This window comes from Carcharodon carcharias, chromosome 15 (genome assembly GCF_017639515.1).
Source record: "Carcharodon carcharias isolate sCarCar2 chromosome 15, sCarCar2.pri, whole genome shotgun sequence".
In the NCBI taxonomy this organism is placed as follows: domain Eukaryota; kingdom Metazoa; phylum Chordata; class Chondrichthyes; order Lamniformes; family Lamnidae; genus Carcharodon; species Carcharodon carcharias.
The window spans coordinates 51,589,550-51,610,675 of NC_054481.1; the positions used below are offsets into that span (position 1 = coordinate 51,589,550).

Consider the following 21,126-nt stretch of genomic DNA (forward strand, 5'->3'; position numbering starts at 1 on the left):
AAGTAATTAATATTTACAATGACCAGGTTGTCCCATCTAAACATTTCGGTGTGACACAAGCCTACAATGAGGATCTCAGCAACATTCACATTAGAATTCATATGTGAGTCTAATCATTTAAAGTATACTCAATACCCATCTACAATTTTAAAAAGCTTTTTCTTTGGTAAATTGAATTAAAGTATAAAATGATCTCATTGGGAATTAGACCATTAAAAAAACACTACAGCAATTACTTTTACTTTCCAAACTTGAAGAAGTTGGAAAGCACCGAGCCTATAATGGGCACCTAAGAATCCAATATGGCAGGCAGCATCTGCTTGCTCAATACTCACAGGCTGGCATATTAGTTAGGACTTTCGCTTAAGTGTCAGGGTGTGCACCTGAAATTGGCATTAGGCCCTTTGCCTACGCCTCCTTTGCAATGACTGCAGCATGTGTTATGCACGTTATGGTCAGTTTCTTTAAGTGCTTAGTAGGCAATTCAACGGCCCTTGAAAGGACGTAAGGAGTGCTCGGCTCCTCATTGAAAGTGTGGGCTGCAGTCAGCCCCAGCCTGACTGCCTTCCATACCTTTTCCAGATCCTTCTAAGCCCCTCAACTGCCACTAGTGCTGATATTCTCACTGTCCTCCCCCATAGCACCACCCCGCCCCCCCACCCCCAACCCCCGCAATACCCCCAACTCTCCCAGAAGCCTGCAGCTAATTGGTCATAAGCAAATGAGTCCACATAGCAATTTGCCACGGTCTTACCAACTGCCTCATTAGGCACAGACAGTGTACCAGGATTGCACACCAATTCAGACTTGTTCCAATTTCTTGACCATTGATTCTTCTGTGAGGGTATTAACCAGCAGGCATTAGTTGCCTTCCAGCATCTCACCCAAGTGGTTATTATTCTTGTGTGAACTTTAATGTTGACAGATTATTTGACTGCAGAGACATCACAGTTGAGCCTTCCTGCCTTCACTCAATCTTCACCCAATCACACTCCAGGATGGGTCACCCTAAAACCATCAGGTGTGGGAGGCCTGGCTGATTTCTCTACTCCAAAGGCAGATATGCCAAGGGCAATTACAGCATCTCTGATGCAGTAAGTTAACTTAGCATAGCATGGCAATCAGACCCACAACCTTCCTGGCTTAACCACCACGAGACACGCGGAGTCATCTTACAACTGATAACTGTAGCATATTAATATGCAAATAACAAGTGTTTATGAACTTGATTCCTAAAAGGACTCAATTGTAACACCCCTACTACCATCCTGACTAAGATTAGCAAACTGCACAGACCAGTTATTGAACTCGGGATTTTCCCAGTCTATGTGGCTCAGTACTGCACTAGGCAGTGCACTTATTAACTGAGTAACTGAGGGAGCTATGCAGGGTATTTCTAAATTATACAATTCTACTAGATGTACAGTATACTAAAGGTACGAGATTGTATTATTCCTGACAATACAGACTGCCATAAAAATTTGCATGTCTTTTCTTAAAAATGTCTTTTACAGTTGTGCAGCTTTGATGTCAGAGTAACCTTTGACCAATATGATTTATAAAATATGCTTAAAAACATGGATTTTTCTTCTGCACAGGCCATTTTCTGTTGACTTGCATATATCTTATTATGTTATAACACTGTTACAGTATGAGTAGCAACCATTTGTTAAGTCATTTTTTTTAAAGCAGCACAGCTCCTCACAGAATGTACCCAGTCAGTGGCTGCTTGATGCAGGTCTCAAAATGCAAAGTATACAAGCTCTGCAGGGACCTTGAAACATTAATCAACACTTTCAAGCAGCAGATGTAACACAGCTTGGCAAAATAAAATGGCGCATGCAAAAAGAGTAATGAAGTTTGAATGGCTTTTTCCCCAGTCACCTCCAAATGTCTTCTTATAAAAGTTGGTCTCCGCTAATCTTCAGGAATTGAGAGGTTAAGATCCAGTTTGTTCCTATTTCAATATCTTCAGACAGGAGGGGGCTAAGATACATTTTTTGCACGTCACTATAGAGTTTCTTTTTTTTTGCTTTTTACACTTTTTTGTTTACGCTCCTGCCTTATGCTGGCATTACCACTACCTCCACCCCCCACTTCCTTTACCCATCTATAGCACTCAGTATTTAGAAAGCAGGATGCCAAGTCTGTATTAATGCGAGTAACTAGGGAGTGTGTTGCTGTGTCTAAGGAGAAACTTGTCCTCCTATTTTCCATGGCATGTGGAAGCAACTGACCTCCACTTAGCACCTTCCCTCTCAAGTCCACAATAGTACTGGTGCAACTTGACCTCTCCTGTTAAAAATTTTATGAGGCGAGGGATCAATCACCAAGATCTTTCCTCATTTACTACCTAGGATTGTCATCAAATCATGCACCTTTTCACAGTCAGCTGTATTAATTCTGCTAGTTTTCACAGTAACTGGTCTACTTCGAGATCCTTGCAAATTTATGAAGTGCTACACGTTTAAACCCCATCAGTGACACTCAAAATGTTAAACCATGCAACAAAAAAGAGATAAATATAATCAAGAGCATTTGTGTCTGTCAAAAATAAGAACTTTTTTCTTTATCTGTTCTTTACAACCAGGACGCTTTCACTTAAATATATACAAACAGTCAACACTAATCTGACCAGGAGTGGAATTACCAAGAGTTTATGGCTGCTTGGGCTTGGATTGAATTGAGAGAAGCAAAAAGCATGGTCACCTCCAGGCCAGGTTTACAATGGGAGAGGCAATAGCTGGGCTCTTCTCTTCCCCACTTCCCGCAATGGCGGGACAGCTAGGCTTAGGTTTGCTTTTTAAGTTGCAAGTCCTGGTTTTGGAATATACAGCTGATGCCAGTTTGGGTTTACTCACAAAGGTGCAAACAAGCGCCTATGAGAATCTTTTGAATGGAGCACAAACGGCCATAAACTCAACTGCCTCTTCTTAAGTAACTAGATTCACTTTTAAATAGAAATCCCATTGGATGATAAGTGAGAACAAAAAAGGAATCAATGTTTTATTTATAATTCCTCAGACGTCAGATAGGGTCATTTCCTAAAACCTCTTTTACAAAGGAGGCCACATCTGTTTCATTGGCATCGTGTATTTTGAAGAAGGGGTGCTCCTGTTGGGAAAAAAATGGAAAATTTTCACATAGGCTGCAAAACTGGTAAATGCAACTCACATTCAAAATGCAACATTAGAAGAAGTGAAGGACTACTCACCATAAGGTCAATGTAGTTCATTCGATCTTTGGGGTTCTTCTTTAAACTAAAAAGGTATAGGAATAAAATCAGAATTGGATATCTCAACATTAATAATGCTAGAATAAGTCAGGGGGTATCACAGCACTGCTACGTACTGACAATTCCCTTGTCTCTGTAACGTCCTTGTGCCGTACACACCTCTGATCAGAGCTCCTCCAATTCTGACCTCTTGTACGTATCGGATGTTCTTTGCCCCACCCAGTTTTCAGCTACCTGGTCCCTAAACTCTGGAATTCCCACCCTGAATCTCTCCTCCTCACTACCTCTCCCATCTCCTTAAAACCTACCTCTTTGACAAATCTTTCGGTCACCAGCGTAAATATCTCATGTGCAGGGGTGCCAAATTTTGTCAAATAACGCTGTGAAACTTCCTGTGACTCGGTACTACATTAAAAGGTGCTAGATAAACATAAGTCGTTTAGTTTAGTCAGCATTAAAGTCTAAATGTAAGTACTGCGATAGGTTATTCTGCTGTTTCTCAAAAAACGTGAGGAGGATCTGTTAGCAGCAAGGGTTAGAACCAGTAGCTGAAGCAAACAAAAGGGTTTTCCCTTAATTACCTTGGGTATAACAAGCAAACATATGTAGATATCAAAGCAAGTGTCAAGACTCTCAAGAATATAGAGCAATCAAGAGATGACTTATAAGAGTAATTAGAAACACATGCTAAAAAATGTCTCGAATAAAAATGAACAACATTCAATTCATTATTGAGGAGTTATTGATGGTGATAACATTTTCACAAGGAGAAAGAATATGCCTACTTATTGCCAACACTCACCAAGTTGGTTTTTAAAAAATAAAATTAATTGTGATATATTAGACCATACATTCTCTAGAGCACAAGCAAATTTGACAAGCATGATGTATAATTGATTGCACATATCTGAGAATACATGAGAGCCTTACAATGTTTTTAGTTTTTAAAATGAGGATAAGGTGACATTTAACATGTGTGAAACATTGCTCTGAAGTTGTCTCTCTCCATTTATAATTTGAATTTGCCCCCATTCCATCCATCCTCCATCCTGGCCTAAATGAGAAGCCAAGCAACAAGAATTTGATTTCTATATCATTATAATATGGCCAGTTTAAAAGTCCCAAGGCAAGAAGTAACACTTAAACATGTTTCCACACTTCATAATTACCATTGCGCTGTGAAATCCACAAATTCCTTGGAGAAGTGGTCTGCGGGTAATTGTGGGGAAGGCTCTTCCACAACTTGCTTTAGCTGTTGGAATGGTGTCCCCCAGGATTCGTAGGGAAACCGTAGGATAGCTAGTTCAATCTGCAACAATATTTTAAAAAACTCTATTTTAAAATATATACATATATAACTGCAAAAAAAAAAACATGCTGTTACTTAGGGCTTTGTGCTACTAGCAATTATGTCACTGGTACATGTATTAGCTACAGCAACACCAGTCTAATTGTACTCATACCTGATAGAAAACTGACTTTTGAATTTATTAATACAGTCCTTTCTTGTTATCAGCAGCTACAATACCACTCAAACAGGTCTGAGACTCTACCGCTGCATGAGGGAGGGCTGCACTGTTAAAGGTGCCGTTTCCCAGATGAGGCATTAAACCAAGGCTCTGTCTGCCCAAAGAACCTCAGAGAGGCTTTAAATTTTTTTGGCCTATTATTCTACCCTTTGACTCCTTCTGGGAAACATGTGTAAACTGTTGTTGGGGTGCAGTTCCACCAGCACTATAGCTCTCCTGTTCCTAACCTAAGTGGCTTTCCTTCGTGTCCGTATCTAGTTGGAGAGCATTAGCAGTCTGCTCAATTAGCCAGTCGTTTACACAACCATCATCCGCGTCCATGCACATCCAACAGGAATGATTACATATAAAAACAGAGAGTGCTGGAAATACTCAGCAGGTCTGGTAGCATCTGTGGGGAAGAGAAACAGAGTTAATGTTTCGAGTGAAACATGACTTTTCTTGGGGTTCTGAAGAAGAGTCGTATTCAATTGGAAATGTTAACTCTGTTTCTCTCCCTACAGATGCCGCCAGACCTGAGTATTTCCAGCACTCTGTTTTATTTCAGACTTCCAGAATCCGCAGTATTTTGATGTTATTATAAGAGTGATGACAAGGTGGGATGGGGCAAGAATCTTGACTTTCCCATTCTACAGGCTAGGAATGCTGAGAACAAGTGCCCTGATTTTTTCCCAGGCTAAGATTGCATACAGGCTGGATATCAAAGCATGGGCCTTCTGATTTGTATGACTTAGTGCTGGACTGGATAGTGAATTGATCCACATGGTGGTTTTAAGTGGATGAACAATTAAAATAAAATAAATTTTAAAATAGATGTTAGCAAGAACTTAATATGAAATGTGAAGGATATTTGTGATAATCTACAAGTTATAAACATAAAGCATTTCAAAATGGGCTTGAAGTAAGTGCATTAGAAAGATAAGCTTGGAGCCAAATGAACTGTTCTCACCTCTGACTGTATTCAAGTTTCTTTGATTTTAGAGTTGAAGGGGCTATGGGATGAGGCAGAGAGGAGGAAATTCTCGAAGGGGAAACAATGTCTTCACAACTGAAAATACAACTTCCTAAAATTTTCTATGGAATGTAACCCCTGAAAATCTTTCCATTAAGATTAAATAAACTGATTTCATTACTAACCATTGTGATTCCTAAACTCCAGACATCAGACTTCACATTGTATCCTTTCTGGTTCAGATCTGGGTTAATCCTCTCGGGCTGTAAAATAAAACAAACATGCAAAATGATCAACTGACAGGAACGTATGGTGCAAATACTGCCACCATTGAAAAAGGGAATGCACAAATAGTGTTACAGAACCATTAGAGCTCAACACTGACTAAGATGCAAAGTTCAGTAGGACCAACTTCGATCTCTGAAGATATTAAGACTTATAACTTTCCCCTCACTCTTGGTTTCATAGACCATACATGCTGCCAAATGCAGTTCATATTGTGCACAGGTCCACAGTCACAAGCCACTTATTATTAAGCTCTAACTTGGTAGCCTCCCCCTACACAGCAATCACAACAATTCAAGAAGCAATCGCTGTGAAAAGCACAAGACATTTCAACATGGCTCAGGTTGGACGCGCCTCTACGTCAGAAGAATGCAGTTCAAGTCCCATTGCAGCGGCTTGAAATCAGGATCTAGGCCGACAAGCCGGTGCAGAACTAAGGGGCTGGGTTGTCATTTTTCAGATAAGATGTTAAACTGAGGTCCTCACTACTCCTTCAGGTGGATGTAAAAGATCCTACTGCACTATTTCAAAGAAGAACCGGGGAGTTCTCGCTGGTGTCCTAGCCAATATTTATCCCTCAATCAACAACAGGAAAACAGATTATCTGGTCATTATCGCATTGGTGTGTGCCTAGTGTCAACTGATTGTTGTAATGTAGGGAATACAGCAATGACAATTAAGTAAAGCACTTTATTGGCTGTAAAGTGTTTTGGAGTTTTATGAGGTCTTGAAAGGCAGTGTGCTTTTTTTCCCCCATTGTATCCCTTCAGCTAAAAATTAAAGTAGACAAACCACACAGTGGTGTCTCTATTGATCCTTTCACCCTGTAAGGTGCAAGTTGTACCTCATCATGTCTTTTTTTCTTGTTTCTTTAAAGGTGACCTGTGTGGGACATTGAAAATTTACATTGATATGGTAGGCAGCTGGTGCGTCCTTCTATCAAGGCTAGGAGAACACTGTTCAGACAGTGCAGAAGGGGCAATACTTAACTACACTTGAATTGAGAGCACTTGATGGCCAACTGAGAAAGTGTTCCATTTATACTGACACCTAGCCCATCAATGAGTACAAATATTCACTGAGAAACATACAGTGCTCTAGGCTGATATAAACACTAGAGGACAAGATACATAATTCCGAGTATACACTCACAGCCATGTACGGTTTGCAACCTGCGTCCATTGTTTTGGCAACTGAGTCTACTAGATATCCACTAATGCCGAAGTCGCACATTTTCACATGACCTTCTTTGTTGATAAGAACATTTGAAGGTTTCACATCTGTAAAGGATAACTAATGTTAAATATCAGTTATGTGGATAATTATTTCAGTATCAATATGCCCCCCTAAGAAGCGGGGACAAGAGAGGGGGATAAATTAATATTGAATAAATATTAAGATTAAAATTTCATAAAGCGTGGGACAAATCACAGAGCTATTTAAAAATCACAAAAACATGTTGTCTCCTGGCTATTGTTTACCTACATACAAGGCAGGTAAAAGTACACTCCAGACCAGAGAGATGAGATGAGGCCCACTTACAGGAGTGTTTGATGACACTGTACCAGAGCACAATATTTCATCTAGAAAGTGAGAAAACTACAGCAAGATGCATCAACACACATTTCACGAGAGAATATTGTTTATTCAAAAGGAAATATTACAGGTAATTTTGCCAATTATGCACATTTCTTGCATTTCATTTGATAATTAGCTACAATCTGTCTATTTAGAGCATCAATTCCCATTCTTTACTACTGGTTCGACCTATTACAAAGCCAGAAACTAAAGGCAAAGGCCAGTGCTACAAAACACAGAGCTTTTGCATCTTACTTTGATTGCTTGCTACAAAATTAAACAGTGGCTTTGAAACTGAAGCTGTTTTCAATTCTAAAATTAAAGCTAAATGATGAGGATATTGTGGGATATTTCAGCTTTATTTGGCCTTAATGTCTATAAGTGTTCATTAACTATCCTCTTTCCTCAACTGTCTCTAGGAAATGGGTAGAATGTATCATTTTTAATTGAGTAGTATGTTGTTGCTTCTTTGCCATGGTAACACAAGAGCTGTAAGAGGGAGATACCAAGCTTAGGCCAGATCCTACCCCACATGAATAGCTCAGATCGTCAATGCAGACCTCCTTAACACAACTCTAACTGCCAGCTGCAGGGCAGCACTGAGAGGATATAGTTTGTGGCCAAAAGGCACCAGAGGAAAGAAAGAAAAATTACTGTGATAAACAGTGCAGGTTTTATTCAAAAACTTTTACTGAAAAAACCCTCCAAATTAATGACACAATCCAATGATTCTGCAGAAGCACCTTGCTGCCACCTACTGCAGTGAACGTTTTTGCTCTCAATTAACTTGAGCAGGACATACTTCACTCATTTGTGCCTGTCTGAAATGGCAGCACTCACCTCTGTGAATCACTGACAGCTTGCTATGCAGGTGTTCTAATGCTTTTACAATCTGTAAAGGAAAAAAAAGCACAAAAACAAACCTTTACTGACTTTCCATACATACTGCAACATTGTTGTCAATACCATGAAGCTTTCCAAAACGGGACACGTTCCTTCTGGTGTAAAAGTACAGAACAATTGTTGAATAAAACATTATAAACCAACAAGTGGTCTGGCAAAGGATCTCTTTCAAATGTTGATCCATTGTTTGTCTTTTGAGGTGCTGATGGATCTGTTGTATATCTCCAGCATGTGCTGGATATTTTAAATGAACCAGACTTTACAATCCCTTAAACACATCCTTATTATTAAGAGGCATGGCTTTTGTTATCAAAGGGATAATTACAAGCATACTGCATTTTCACCACAAGCAAGTGATGTGGCAGCACTCTTTTGTCACAACTGAGAAAATGTACGTCATTGCATTGACGAATATAAGGCATACATTTTCTTGTCTTTGTCAGCAATTGATGAGGTAATTAAGAATTGGCTGAGTGACTTTTCTTTTTGTGTGGGAGAAGGAAAACTGCACCTTATTTTCATGGTATCAGTAGGGGGGGGGGGGGTTAAAATATACATCTCATTACCAGTACCAGCAGGCCAAACAGGATTGACTCACATTTTCTATTTGTCTTAGTTCTGATGAAGGGTCATACGGACTCGAAACGTCAACTGTATCCCTCTCCGCAGATGCTGTCAGACCTGCTGAGTTTTTCCAGGTATTTTTGTTTTTGTTCTAGATTTCCAGCATCCGCTATATTTTGCTTTTGACTCATACTAATTGTTATGTGCACCCAGCATACACTTAAACACCTAAAACAAAGGTGAGACTAGTAGTGGGATTTTACAGCACTAAATAGAAGGAATAAAGGAAGGTAGGTAAACAGAACAACAGGTAATTTTGATTGTGTGATAGTGCAAAACAGGTGATAGTAAATCAGCAACCTATTTTTTATTCCATTAAAGTCACTGGGAGAGATGTTAAACAGGCTGTTGTTTCCCAAGGCCCATTTTATACCAGCACACGAAGTCAAAATTTGCCCTGAAACGAAGAGACTTGCTTAGTGTTTTCATGATGTAGAAGCTAATGGGTTTAATAACCTATTAACCTGCTTTAAAATGTTTGATATGTGTGAAATGATGCATATTTTATGAATTTTTAAGGAGGTAAATGGCCAATATTCTACTTATGTCCTGAAAATTCAGACAAACCCAGGCACTGGCAGGCCTATTTTAAATGCAGTTTCATGTACATCATTATTCTGCATTTCGAAAATGGTATGTGGCACAAACACAAAACACTGTTGTAATGCACTGGGAAGCTTTATATAAGCTGAGCTCAGGTACATGCTGCTGCAATTCCCTATGTGTCGGCAGATTCATTCTTCTATATATATATTCACAGTTTTGCCACAAATAAATAGTGAGTGAGGAAACCATCTCCCAAGGTTTTCAAACACTCAAAAACACAACAACCAAATGTACAACCTGGCTGCCATGTTAGCATTTGACCCCTAAACTTGGGAGCAACTCCCAGCAGAGTCTTACACATCCAAGCTACATTGTGAAGTAACCTGGGAGCACTTGGTTTTGAACCATGCTTGGTCTACGTATTACCTAACTACAGCTCACAAATTAATTTGAAATGTTTTCCTTTTTGACAGGATTTACTAGAAGGGATCCAAGTAAACAGTATTTTTTGACGGTCAAGTAATGAGCAGAATCAAAACTACTGCATGTGATATAATTACATGGTTGGTTAGCTTAGCTGGTTAGAAAGTGATGCTAAAGACTGAAAACACATGAGAACATAAGAAATAGAAGCTGTACCGAGCCTGCTGTACCATTCAACAGGACCATGGTTGATGTTCTACCTCAATTCCAGCATCCCCACTCTCCCCATATTCCTTAATGTTCTTAATACCCAAAAATCTATCAACCGCTGTCTTGAATGCACTCAACAACTGACCATCCACAGCTTTCCAAAGATTCACAGCCCTTTGAGTGAAGAAATTTCTCTTCAACTCTGTCCTAAATGCCCGCCCTGATTCTGATAGTGTGACCCCATGTTCTAGACTCTCCAGCCAGGGAAACATTTTCTCATCATCTATCTTGTCAAGGCGTTTGAGAATTTTGAGTGTTTCAATGAGACCACCTCCCATTCTTCTAAACTTCAGGGACCATAGGCTGAGTCTGCTCAATCTCTCCTCAATGGACAATCCCCTCTCTCGGGAACCAGTCTAGTGAATGCTGGCCAGTAATTTTAAGACTTCTCCAGTGAGTCAATATCAACATGAAACTGAGCCATACATACAGAGAAGGATGATCATCCCACTGCAATGTTCAATTCCCCACCCTCCCTGTGATGCTGGACTTGTCCACTCCCCAGCTGCTTTCCAGCTTGATAAACAGCTAACCTGGGAAACCTGCTGAGATGATTTAAAACAGATCCTACCATTAAATTCAGCAGGATCTACAGAAAACCCTCACACGTAAACAGTCCGCAAAGCTTGTCCTCCTGCAGCTTTCTTCCCAGCTTCAAGTTAACAGAATCCATAGGTTCAAAATTAAATTGAAAAGTCCCTTCCTCATCTGTAATTTCTTTGCATTAGGAAAACGGGTATTATACATGCAAAATTCTCAACAGGTTGGGCTGGAGGCTGTTAAACATGCCAACGAGTCTCCATTGCTCGTAAATGCTTGGCTTGCTTTTTTTAAAAAACCTGTGTATTCCATTCCCTAACACCTTGATCAACACACAATTCATTGCTAAAAAATAGCTTTAGGAGATACAAGGGAAAGCAGCATACATTGATCTTTACTCATTGTGAAGCCCAGGTGTTACAGGGAGCCATGCAATGCAAACATGAAAGGCACTTATTGATTTACATGTGAAGGATCCACAAGTGTATTTATTTAACTGTTTTAAAATAGAATAGATGTGTTTAGTCACTGGAGTAAAATGCATCGAACATTTTGGTAAACAGTATTATCTAAGCCTACCAAAGAGCCATCAACGTGGACCTCGAGATGCAAAGGTTAATTGGACAGTGAATTCAGAATCCATCAGGACACCAAACTTACAGACACAGCTATTTTCCCCAAAATGTCCTCTGGGAATGTTTTCTCTTTCTCAATCACATTTTTGTAAAATTTATCCAGTGAGGTGTCCAGTAGTTCCATACATATCCACACATCACCCTGAAATAAAGAACAAGACCACCCAAAAAATTATAAACACTAAGACCAAACATCTTAAGGTTTTTACATTTCTATTGTACTTTTTCTGCTACATTGAATAAACAGCCACTGAGTTTCAAAAGGTTTATCATTCTCCGACTGCACAGCAATCCTTTGCCTCAGAGTCCAGCTTGATCTTGTGGTAGAGCCGCTGAGGAAAATTATTTCTTAAGAAGCTGAGCTTCTACTTCCTTTAATAATTTGGAGGAATTTGATAATCTAATTCAAGTGTACAAGATACAAATATCTTTAACTTACATTTAGCGTATATATCATTTAGGATTAAACACAAAATATATGCTAACACTAGGGAGCACTGCACTGTTGGAGATTTTCAGATGAGCCATTTGCCCCCTCAGATGGTTGATAAAGATCCCACAGCACCATTTCAAAGAACAGCATGGGAGTTATCCCTGATATCCAGACCAATATTTATCCCTCACTCAACATCACTTTAAAACAGATTATCTGGCCATTATCATGCTACTGTTTGTGGGACCTTGCTGTGTGCAAATTGGCTGCCATGTTTTCCAAGTTCACTACGCTTTAAAAGTACTTTTTTGTCTGTAAAGCACTTTGAGATATCCTGAGGCTATAATAGCCTCCATACAAATGCAAGTCTTTCTTTCTTGAAGATATTTGAGGGATTCTAATACAGTAAATGAGGAGAAATTGTTTCCACTGGTAGGAGGATCAGTGACCAGAAAACACAGTTTAAGGGAACTGGCAAAAGAAGCAGAGAGGAGATGAGTAGATTCAATAGTAATGTTCAAGGGGATGTGGATAAATACTTGAAATAGAAATTATCACACAGAATCACAGAATCACAGTGCAGAAGTGGCCCTTCGGCCCGTCGAGTCTGCAGAGACACGTGAAAAACACCTAACCTACCTACCTAATCCTATTTACCAGCACTTGGCCCATGGCCTTGAATGTTATGACGTGCCAAGTGCTCATCCAGGTACTTTTTAAAGAATGTGAGGCAACCCGCCTCCACCACCCTCTCAGGCAGTGCATTCCAGACCATCACCACCCTCTGGGTAAAACAGTTTTTCCTCACATCCCCCCTAAACCTCCTGCCCCTCACCTTGAACTTATGTCCCCTCGCGACTGGCCCTTCAACTAAAGGGAACAGCTGTTCCCTATCCACCCTGTCCATGCCCTTCATAATCTTGTACACCTCAATCAGGTCGCCCCTCAGTCTTCTCTGCTCCAACAAAACAACCCAAGTCTATCCAACCTCTCTTCATAACTTAAATGTTTCATCCCAGGCAACATCCTGGTGAATCTCCTCTGCACCCCAATCACATCCTTCCTATAATGTGGCGACCAGAACTGCACACAGTACTCCAGCCGTGGCCTCACCAAGGATCTATGCAACTCTAACATGACCTCCCTACTTTTGTAATCTATGCCTCGATCGATAAAGGCAAGTATCCCAAATGAATTTTTCATCACCCCACTAACATGCCCCTCTGCCTTCAGAGATCCATGGACACACACGCCAAGGTCCCTTTATTCCTCAGAACTTCCTAGTGCCATGCTGTTCATTGAATACTTCCTTGGAAAAAGAGCAGGGACAATAGGACTAATTAGATAGCATTAGAGGAGATGGTAGAGGCATGATGGTCCAAAAGGCCTCCGTTGTTGTGTGATTCTATGTTCCGTGATATTAATATGGCACTAGAGAGAAAAGCTACATTAATACTTCTCTAAAGTCTTGTTATGTGACGCCTGAAGACGATCTTACAGCGATTAAGAGAAGGTTGCAAAAAAAATCATTCTCTTGTGTACTGCTAATGAAAGCTCATGTAGAACATTTCATTAAAATGAATACAGGTTGCTGCAGGAGGGTTAAGGTGGTAACTCTCTGTGTTAATTCATGTAGGTCTAGTATCAGCTAAACAATTAGCCATGTGATATACAGCTTTGTGCAGCCTGGCCACATTCGTTCATCACCTGACTACACCATATTGATGTGAGAATAGCCAGTCAATAATATCAAACAGCACTTTATCCTCATTAGGCCAGTTGTTAACTCATTATCAAGAAAGTAATCTTGAAACCAATCCTAATGCAAGCACAGGAGTGCACTTAGAACTGTATTAAACCAAAGACATCCTTCTGAAGACAAAAGGGAAAAAAAATCCTCCTCTTTCTGATTATCAGTTTGTGGGATTAACAAACACTATTTTAAATTGATGCAATTAAATGATTCAATGTTAAAAATCTCATCCCCTGTTTCTGAATCCCCCCATGGCCTTGTCCGCCCCTATCTCTTTAATGTCCTCCAGCCCTACATCCGTCAAAAATTATTTGCATTCCTCCAATTCTGGTCTCTTAAACATCCCCAATTTTAATTCCTCCACCACTGGTTACTGTGTCTTTGGCTGTCTAGCCCCAAGCACTGGAATTCCCTCCCTAAACCTCTCCACCTCTCTATCTATCTCTCTTTAAGATACTCCTCAAAACCTCCCTCTTTGTCCTGGCCTGCCACAAGGTCCCTTTATATGGCTTAGTGTCAAATTTTATTTTACAATGTTCCAGTGAGGCACTGTGGGACTTTTTAAAGGCACTATATAAATTCAAGTTGTTGTACTATTACCTCCATAGGTCTAATGCGTTGCAGTGAATTCCAATCAAGGTGCTGTGTCTACAACCATATTTGGATTTATATGGCACCTTTAAGGTAGAAGAAAATACCTAAGGCACTTCACTGAGACGTATGGAAAAAGGGACGCCAAGACAAAGAATGAGAGATTAAGAGGGCTGATGAAAAATTAAGAAAAATATTCTTTAAAAAGTTAAATAAAATACAGAAAAGTAATTTTAGATTTTTGACTCAATTTACCAATATTAATATACAGGGAAAAGTTGGAAACAAAAGATAGATTAAAATTAGAACGACATTTCTTAAAACTGGAAATAAAATGGCTAAATAGTGCAGGTCAAAACTCAGCTTCAATTAAACTAGAGTCAGGCTGGATTCAACTTTTGAAAATCAAAATCCCCTCAGGGAAAAGATGCACCGATCGGCAAACACATTAGTATTTGAATAGTATTGTGCTAAAGTTGGTTTTGCAACAATAATGATAAAATAGACAGGTAATGACTCAACAAAGGACTGAACAATGTGTGGTATGCGAGTATTGAGATGGTATCAGCTATGAAATATCAGAATTCCTGATGCATTCACTATAAAGTGTGCAGTAAAACATTATTTTGATTCAAAGATTGCCCTCCATTTCCATATATTAGAGTAGACATTAATCACAAAAGTCAAAGTAAACTCATTTGGAGCTATTTTCCTTCTCTCAAAAGATGATGGGAGAGTAATGGCACTTTGATTGGCCTGTAAGAAGATTCTCAACCTCCATTTTGAAGCTAAAAAGTTCTCCTCCCCCAAAATTTCCATTAAACATTTCTCACTACCTCTCGAAACAGAGCTCCATAGAACGTAACTGTGTAGAAGCAGTCAACAGTTCTCATCGAGATATCGAGGTCCATTAGCAATCTCTTCTGCTCCTGGCTGTTCACAGTTGCCCGGATTCTCTGAAAAACAAAATGACAAAACATGCACATTAAAATTGTTTTATTCCAAAGTTCTCCCTGATGGCTTCAGTGGACAAATGTGTCAGTTGGTAAATGACTTAACTTTAACCAAGGTAACAGTAAGAACACAAGTGGCCACAACACCGCTGAGCTAGAGATGGGACAAAATTTGCTACAAATCCTGCTCCTGATTGCTCTCCAGTGACCCCAAATAAGAGTTTGTGGACATTACACAAAAAAACTTGCATTAATATAGCACCTCCAAATATCCCAAAGCACTCTATAGTCAACTAAGTATCTCTGAAGTGTAGTTACTATTATAATATAATTTTGCGCATAGCAAATTCCCAAGAACAGCAATGTGAAAGTGATCAGATAACCAACATCACCAAAACAAGTTAAAGGATGAATATTGGTTAAAACACTGAGGATAATGCCAAAAAGTGCTGGAAAAACTCAGGGTTAAAGTTTTGAGTCCAATATGACTTTTCTTCGGAACTTGGGCAGAATTCTCTGGTCAGCGAGCGAGGACAGTGCCCGCTCGCTGACATGTAAAATGACGTGTGGTGACATTGGGCGTACATCATTTAGATCGTCAGTTCAGCAGGTGTGCAGCTGAGTTGGCTGTGCACTCGCTGAACTGTTAACAGCCTATTAAGGCCATTTAAGTAGTTATTAACTCAATTAAATGAGCTGCCCAACCTTAAGGCTGGCGGCTGCTTGGCCTAAATAGCCTAGTGGTTATGGTACTGGGTTTGTAACCCTGAGATCAAGAGTTCAAATCTCACAATGGCAAACTGTGAAACATGTAACTTCATCTGAAACAGATGGAAACAGGTTTGTACTCGAAAGAGTATCAAGAGTTCATATCTCACAATGGCAAACTATGAAACAATGTAACTTCATCTGAAACAGATGGAAACAGGTTTACTCAAAAGAGTATCAAGAGTTCAAATCTCACAATGGCAAACTATGAAACAATGTAACATCATCTGAAACAGATGGAAATGGGTTTGTACTCGAAAGAGTTACATCTTCTTGGGGCTTGGCCTAAATAGCCAAGTGGTTATGGTACTGGGTTTATAACCCCAAGATCAAGAGTTCAAATCTCACAATGGCAAACTATGAAACAATGTAACTTCATCTGAAGCAGATGGAAATGTGTTCCTTAAGGCTGGCGGGCTTGGCCTAAATAGCCAAGTGGTTATGGTACTGGGTTTGTAACCCCAAGCTCAAGAGTTCAAATCTCACAATGGCAAACTATGAAACAACGTAACTTCATCTGAAACAGATGGAAACGGGTTTGTACTTGAAAGAGTTACAATTAACAGTTGGCTTGGCCTAAATAGCCAAGTGGTTATGGTACTGGATTTGTAACCCCAAGATCAAGAGTTCAAATCTCACAATGGCAAAACTATGAAACAATGTAACATCATCTGAAACGGGTTAGTACTCAAAAGAGTTACAATTATTTTGTTTGCACTTCAGCCCCACGCTCCTGATCTATGGGCACCCGGTGCGGAAGGGGGTCGGGAAGGAGGAGGACCTCCTCGTGAACCTGCTCCTGGGCCTGGCCAAGTTGGCCATTAACAGGTCCAGGCAGCGGGCGATCGACGGGGGAGTCCCGCCCGATTGTTTGTCCCTCTTCCGCGGCTACGTTCGCTGCCGGATGTCCCTGGAGAAGGAGCACGCGGTGTCTGCTGGCACTCTCAAGGCCTTCCGTGCTCGGTGGGCACCGCGGGGACTGGGGTGTTTTGTTGACCCCTTTAATCACATTTTGATTTAAAGTTTGTAAGTTTCCTTTAAAACTTTGTTCTTGGTTTTACAGCTGACCTGAATTAGGGGCTGTGCCTGATTTATCCCAATTTTGTTGATTTGGTTTTCATTTAAAAGATTATCAAGAGTTCAAATCTCACAATGGCAAAACTATGAAACAATGTAACATCATCTGAAACGGGTTAGTACTCAAAAGAGTTACAATTATTTTGTTTGCACTTCAGCCCCACGCTCCTGATCTATGGGCACCCGGTGCGGAAGGGGGTCGGGAAGGAGGAGGACCTCCTCGTGAACCTGCTCCTGGGCCTGGCCAAGTTGGCCATTAACAGGTCCAGGCAGCGAGCGATCAACGGGGGAGTCCCGCCCGATTGTTTGTCCCTCTTCCGCGGCTACGTTCGCTGCTGCTTGTCCCTGGAGAGGGAGCACACGGTGTCTGCTGGCACTCTCGAGGCCTTCCATGCTCGGTGGGCACCGCGGGGCCTGGGGTGTTTTGTTGACCCCTTTAATCACATTTTGATTTAAAGTTTGTAAGGTTCCTTTAAATTTTTGTCCTTGGTTTTACAGCTGACCTGAATTAGGGGCTGCGCCTGATTTATCCCAATTTTGTTGATTTGGTTTTCATTTAAAAGATTATCAAGAGTTCAAATCTCACAATGGCAAAACAATGTAACTTCATCTGAAACAGATGGAAACGGGTTTGTACTCGAAAGAGTTACCCTCCCTATATTTAACAGCTTGGCCTAAATAGCCAAGTGGTTATGGTACTGGGTTTGTAACCCCCAGATCAAGAGTTCAAATCTCACAATGGTAAACTATGAAACAATGTAACTTCATCTGAAACAGATGGAAACAGGTTTACTCAAAAAGAGTATCAAGAGTTCAAATCTCACAATGGCAAACTATGAAACAATCAAGAGTTCAAATCTCACAATGACAAACTATGAAACAATGTAAAAGATAACAGACAAAAATGAGCTATGTCAAAATAATTTTTTTTTTCCCCTATAAGTCTGGGGGAGCCGACCGGCGCACTCGACGGTCTTTCTAGGGGCAAAACCCCGGGACTAGACGGGCTGACCGTGGAGTTCTTCAGGGCGTTCTGGGACGTCTTGGGGAGCGACTTCGCGGGGGTCCTGGGGGAGAGCATTGCTACCGGGGAGATGCCCCTTTCGTGGCGCAGGGCCGTGATTGCCCTGATGCCGAAGAAGGGGGATCTCCGCCTTCTTAGAAACTGGCGCCCGGTCTCCCTCCTCAGCACGGACTACAAAATCTTCGCCCGAGCCATGTCTTCTCGGCTCGGCACCATGCTGGACCACATGATCCACCCTGACCAGTCCTACACCGTCCCGGACCGAACCATTTATGATAACATCCATCTGGTCCGGGACATCATCCACCATTCCCAGAGGGCTGGTCTGTCGAGCGCCTTCCTGTCTCTCGATCAGGAGAAGGCGTTCGACAGGGTGGATCACGGATACTTACTCGGAACTCTGCGAGCGTTCGGGTTCGGGACGCATTTTGTCGCCCGGATCCGACTTCTGTACACCGCCACGGAGTGTCTAGTGAAGGTTAACGGGTCCCTGACGGCGCCCCTTCGCTTTGGGAGAGGGGTACGTCAGGGCTGCCCCCTGTCTGGCCAGTTGTATTCTATTTGCGTGCAGCCTTTCCTGCGCCTCCTGCGGAGGAGGTTGTCAGGATTGGTTCTGCGCGGGCCGGGCATCGGGATGGTCCTTTCGGCTTACGCCGATGACGTGGTCCTTATGTTTAGTGACCCGGCTGACCTGCGGAGGATGCGCGAGTGCCAGGAGGTCTACTCTGCCGCTTCTTCTGCCAGGATCAACTGGGGTAAGTGTTCTGGACTCCTGGTCGGTCAGTGGCAGATGGATCCCCTACCCGAGGAGCTCAGGCCTTTCACCTGGAGCAGGACCAGCCTCCTCTACCTGGGGGTCCATCTCTGCCCCGCTGAGGAATCCTGGCCGGCCAACTGGCAGGAACTGGAGACGAAAGTCACCGCTCGCCTGCGGCGCTGGACAGGACTGCTCCGAGTGCTATCTTACCGAGGTCGAGTTCTGGTCATAAACCAGCTGATCGCCGCCATGTTGTGGTATCGGCTGGTCACTTTGACCCCTCCCCTGGACTTTGTCACAAGAATCCAGAGATTGTTAGTCGACTTCTTCTGGGACAAAAGATTGCACTGGGTCACTGCCGAGGTTCTGAGTCTTCAGCTTAGGGAGGGTGGTCAGGCGCTAGTGTGCCTACGCACACAGGTGGCGACTTTCCGCCTTCAGACCCTGCAGCGATACCTCTACGTCGAGCCTCCTCCTAGATGGTGTGCCCTGACGACGTATTTCTTCCGTCAGGTGCACGGCCTGAATTATGACGTGCAGCTCCTGTTTATAGAACAGCTGGGCCTCGGTGGCTCCTTGCAGGCGTTGCCCGTCTTTTCCCAGGACCTGATCAAAGTCTGGAAAATGGTCGCCTTGTGACGCAGCTCTCCCCCGTCAGGAGTAGCAGCTATCGTCAGAGAGCTGCTGCTCAGGAATCCGCCCCCCGTCCTTTTCAGTGGTTGGCGGAGAGGAGGGCTGTGGCCGCAGGGGTGACCAGGATCGGGGACGTGCTGGGTGGCGGAGGACTGGGCTGGATGCTCCCGCAGGAGTTGGCGCGACGCGCGTCTGTGAGTGTCCAGGTTGCAGCCGATGCCATCCAAGACATAAGGACGGTTGTGCTCGGACCCGACGTTATTTTGGGTCTTGAGGTGGCCCAGGTGCGCGGTGGTCTTCCGTCTGAACGTTCCCCTGTTCGGACAGAATTCCACATTGGCCCCAAGCCCCGAACCCTCCCTCGGGTGCTGGTGCCCCGCAATATGAGCCGCCTTGGGGACATGCCTTCCGTGCCTTTTGGCACGGCAAAGAGGGGCTTTTTGTATGGACTGCTGCTGCACACCTTCCATTTTCTCGCCCTTGTCCGTCGACCGGACACACCCTGGCGTGCCTTGTTGCCATCCGACGGCGGAGGCCCCCGATGGGAGGCCCTCTACGGAGGTGTCCTCCCCCTGTCTATCGGGGACCTGGGTTGGAGGGTGTTGCATGCAGCAGTCCCCTATAATAAGAGGATGCATAGGTTCACGGACTCTCAGGACACGTGCCCTTTTTGCGGTCTTGTGGAGTCCGTGGACCATGTATACATTGGGTGTTGTAGGCTGCACTCCCTTTTTAGTTATTTGAAAAACCTTTTATTGATGTTTTGTTTGCACTTCAGCCCCACGCTCCTGATCTATGGGCACCCAGTGCGGAAGGGGGTCGGGAAGGAGGAGGACCTCCTCGTGAACCTGCTCCTGGGCCTGGCCAAGTTGGCCATTAACAGGTCCAGGCAGCGGGCGATCGACGGGGGGGTCCCGCCCGATTGTTTGTCCCTCTTCCGCGGCTACGTTCGCTGCCGGATGTCCCTGGAGAGGGAGCACGCGGTGTCTGCTGGCACTCTCAAGGCCTTCCGTGCTCGGTGGGCACCGCGGGGCCTGGGGTGTTTTGTTGACCCCTTTAATCACATTTTGATTTAAAGTTTGTAAGGTTCCTTTAAATTTTTGTCCTTGGTTTTACAGCTGACCTGAATTAGGGGCTGTGCCTGATTTATCCCAATTTTGTTGATTTGGTTTTCATTTAAAAGATTATCAAGAGTTCAAATCTCACAATGGCAAACTATGAAACAATGTAACTTCATCTGAAACAGATGGAAACGGGTTTGTACTCGAAAGAGTTACATCTTAAGGCTGGCGGGCAGGTGAAGAACCCAGGCGACCTTCACATTTTTCATGAAAACTCATCCATGGGTGGGATGGGGTTTCATGAAGTGTTTTAAAAAGGTAATAAAAATTTTTACATTAATTCTTTGACATGTCCCAGCTCATGTCACATTTCAAAAGCTTTTTCCTTCCTTTATTTAAACGTACACATGTCAAACGGATCTTCCTGAGGCACCTCCGTGCCCCAAGGAGATCTCTGCACTCTTTCGTGTGCATGTGCGAATGAGCGAAGCTGTGCGTGAAAGAGCACAGGGAACTACTCAGTGGATCCCACCCCCCCCGCCCGCCCGAACAGGGA

General features: G+C 42.6%; 1 protein-coding gene across 4 annotated transcripts in view; it reads right to left on the bottom strand.

Moving 5' to 3' along the window:
- Positions 1–2,543: 2,543 nt before the first annotated feature.
- LOC121288037 (dual specificity mitogen-activated protein kinase kinase 3-like) overlaps positions 2,544–21,126 on the bottom strand; it is a 110,672-nt gene continuing 92,089 nt past the window's right edge. For all 4 annotated transcript variants that reach the window (XM_041206282.1, XM_041206283.1, XM_041206284.1 and 1 more), the window contains 8 exons: positions 15,134–15,253; positions 11,546–11,662; positions 8,420–8,471; positions 7,154–7,281; positions 5,902–5,979; positions 4,405–4,544; positions 3,215–3,260; positions 2,544–3,114 (listed from right to left, as the gene is read on the bottom strand). In XM_041206282.1, coding sequence (XP_041062216.1) covers positions 3,028–3,114; positions 3,215–3,260; positions 4,405–4,544; positions 5,902–5,979; positions 7,154–7,281; positions 8,420–8,471; positions 11,546–11,662; positions 15,134–15,253 — 768 coding nt within the window. In that variant the 3' untranslated portion in view covers positions 2,544–3,027. The remainder of the gene's footprint in view (positions 3,115–3,214; positions 3,261–4,404; positions 4,545–5,901; positions 5,980–7,153; positions 7,282–8,419; positions 8,472–11,545; positions 11,663–15,133; positions 15,254–21,126) is intronic.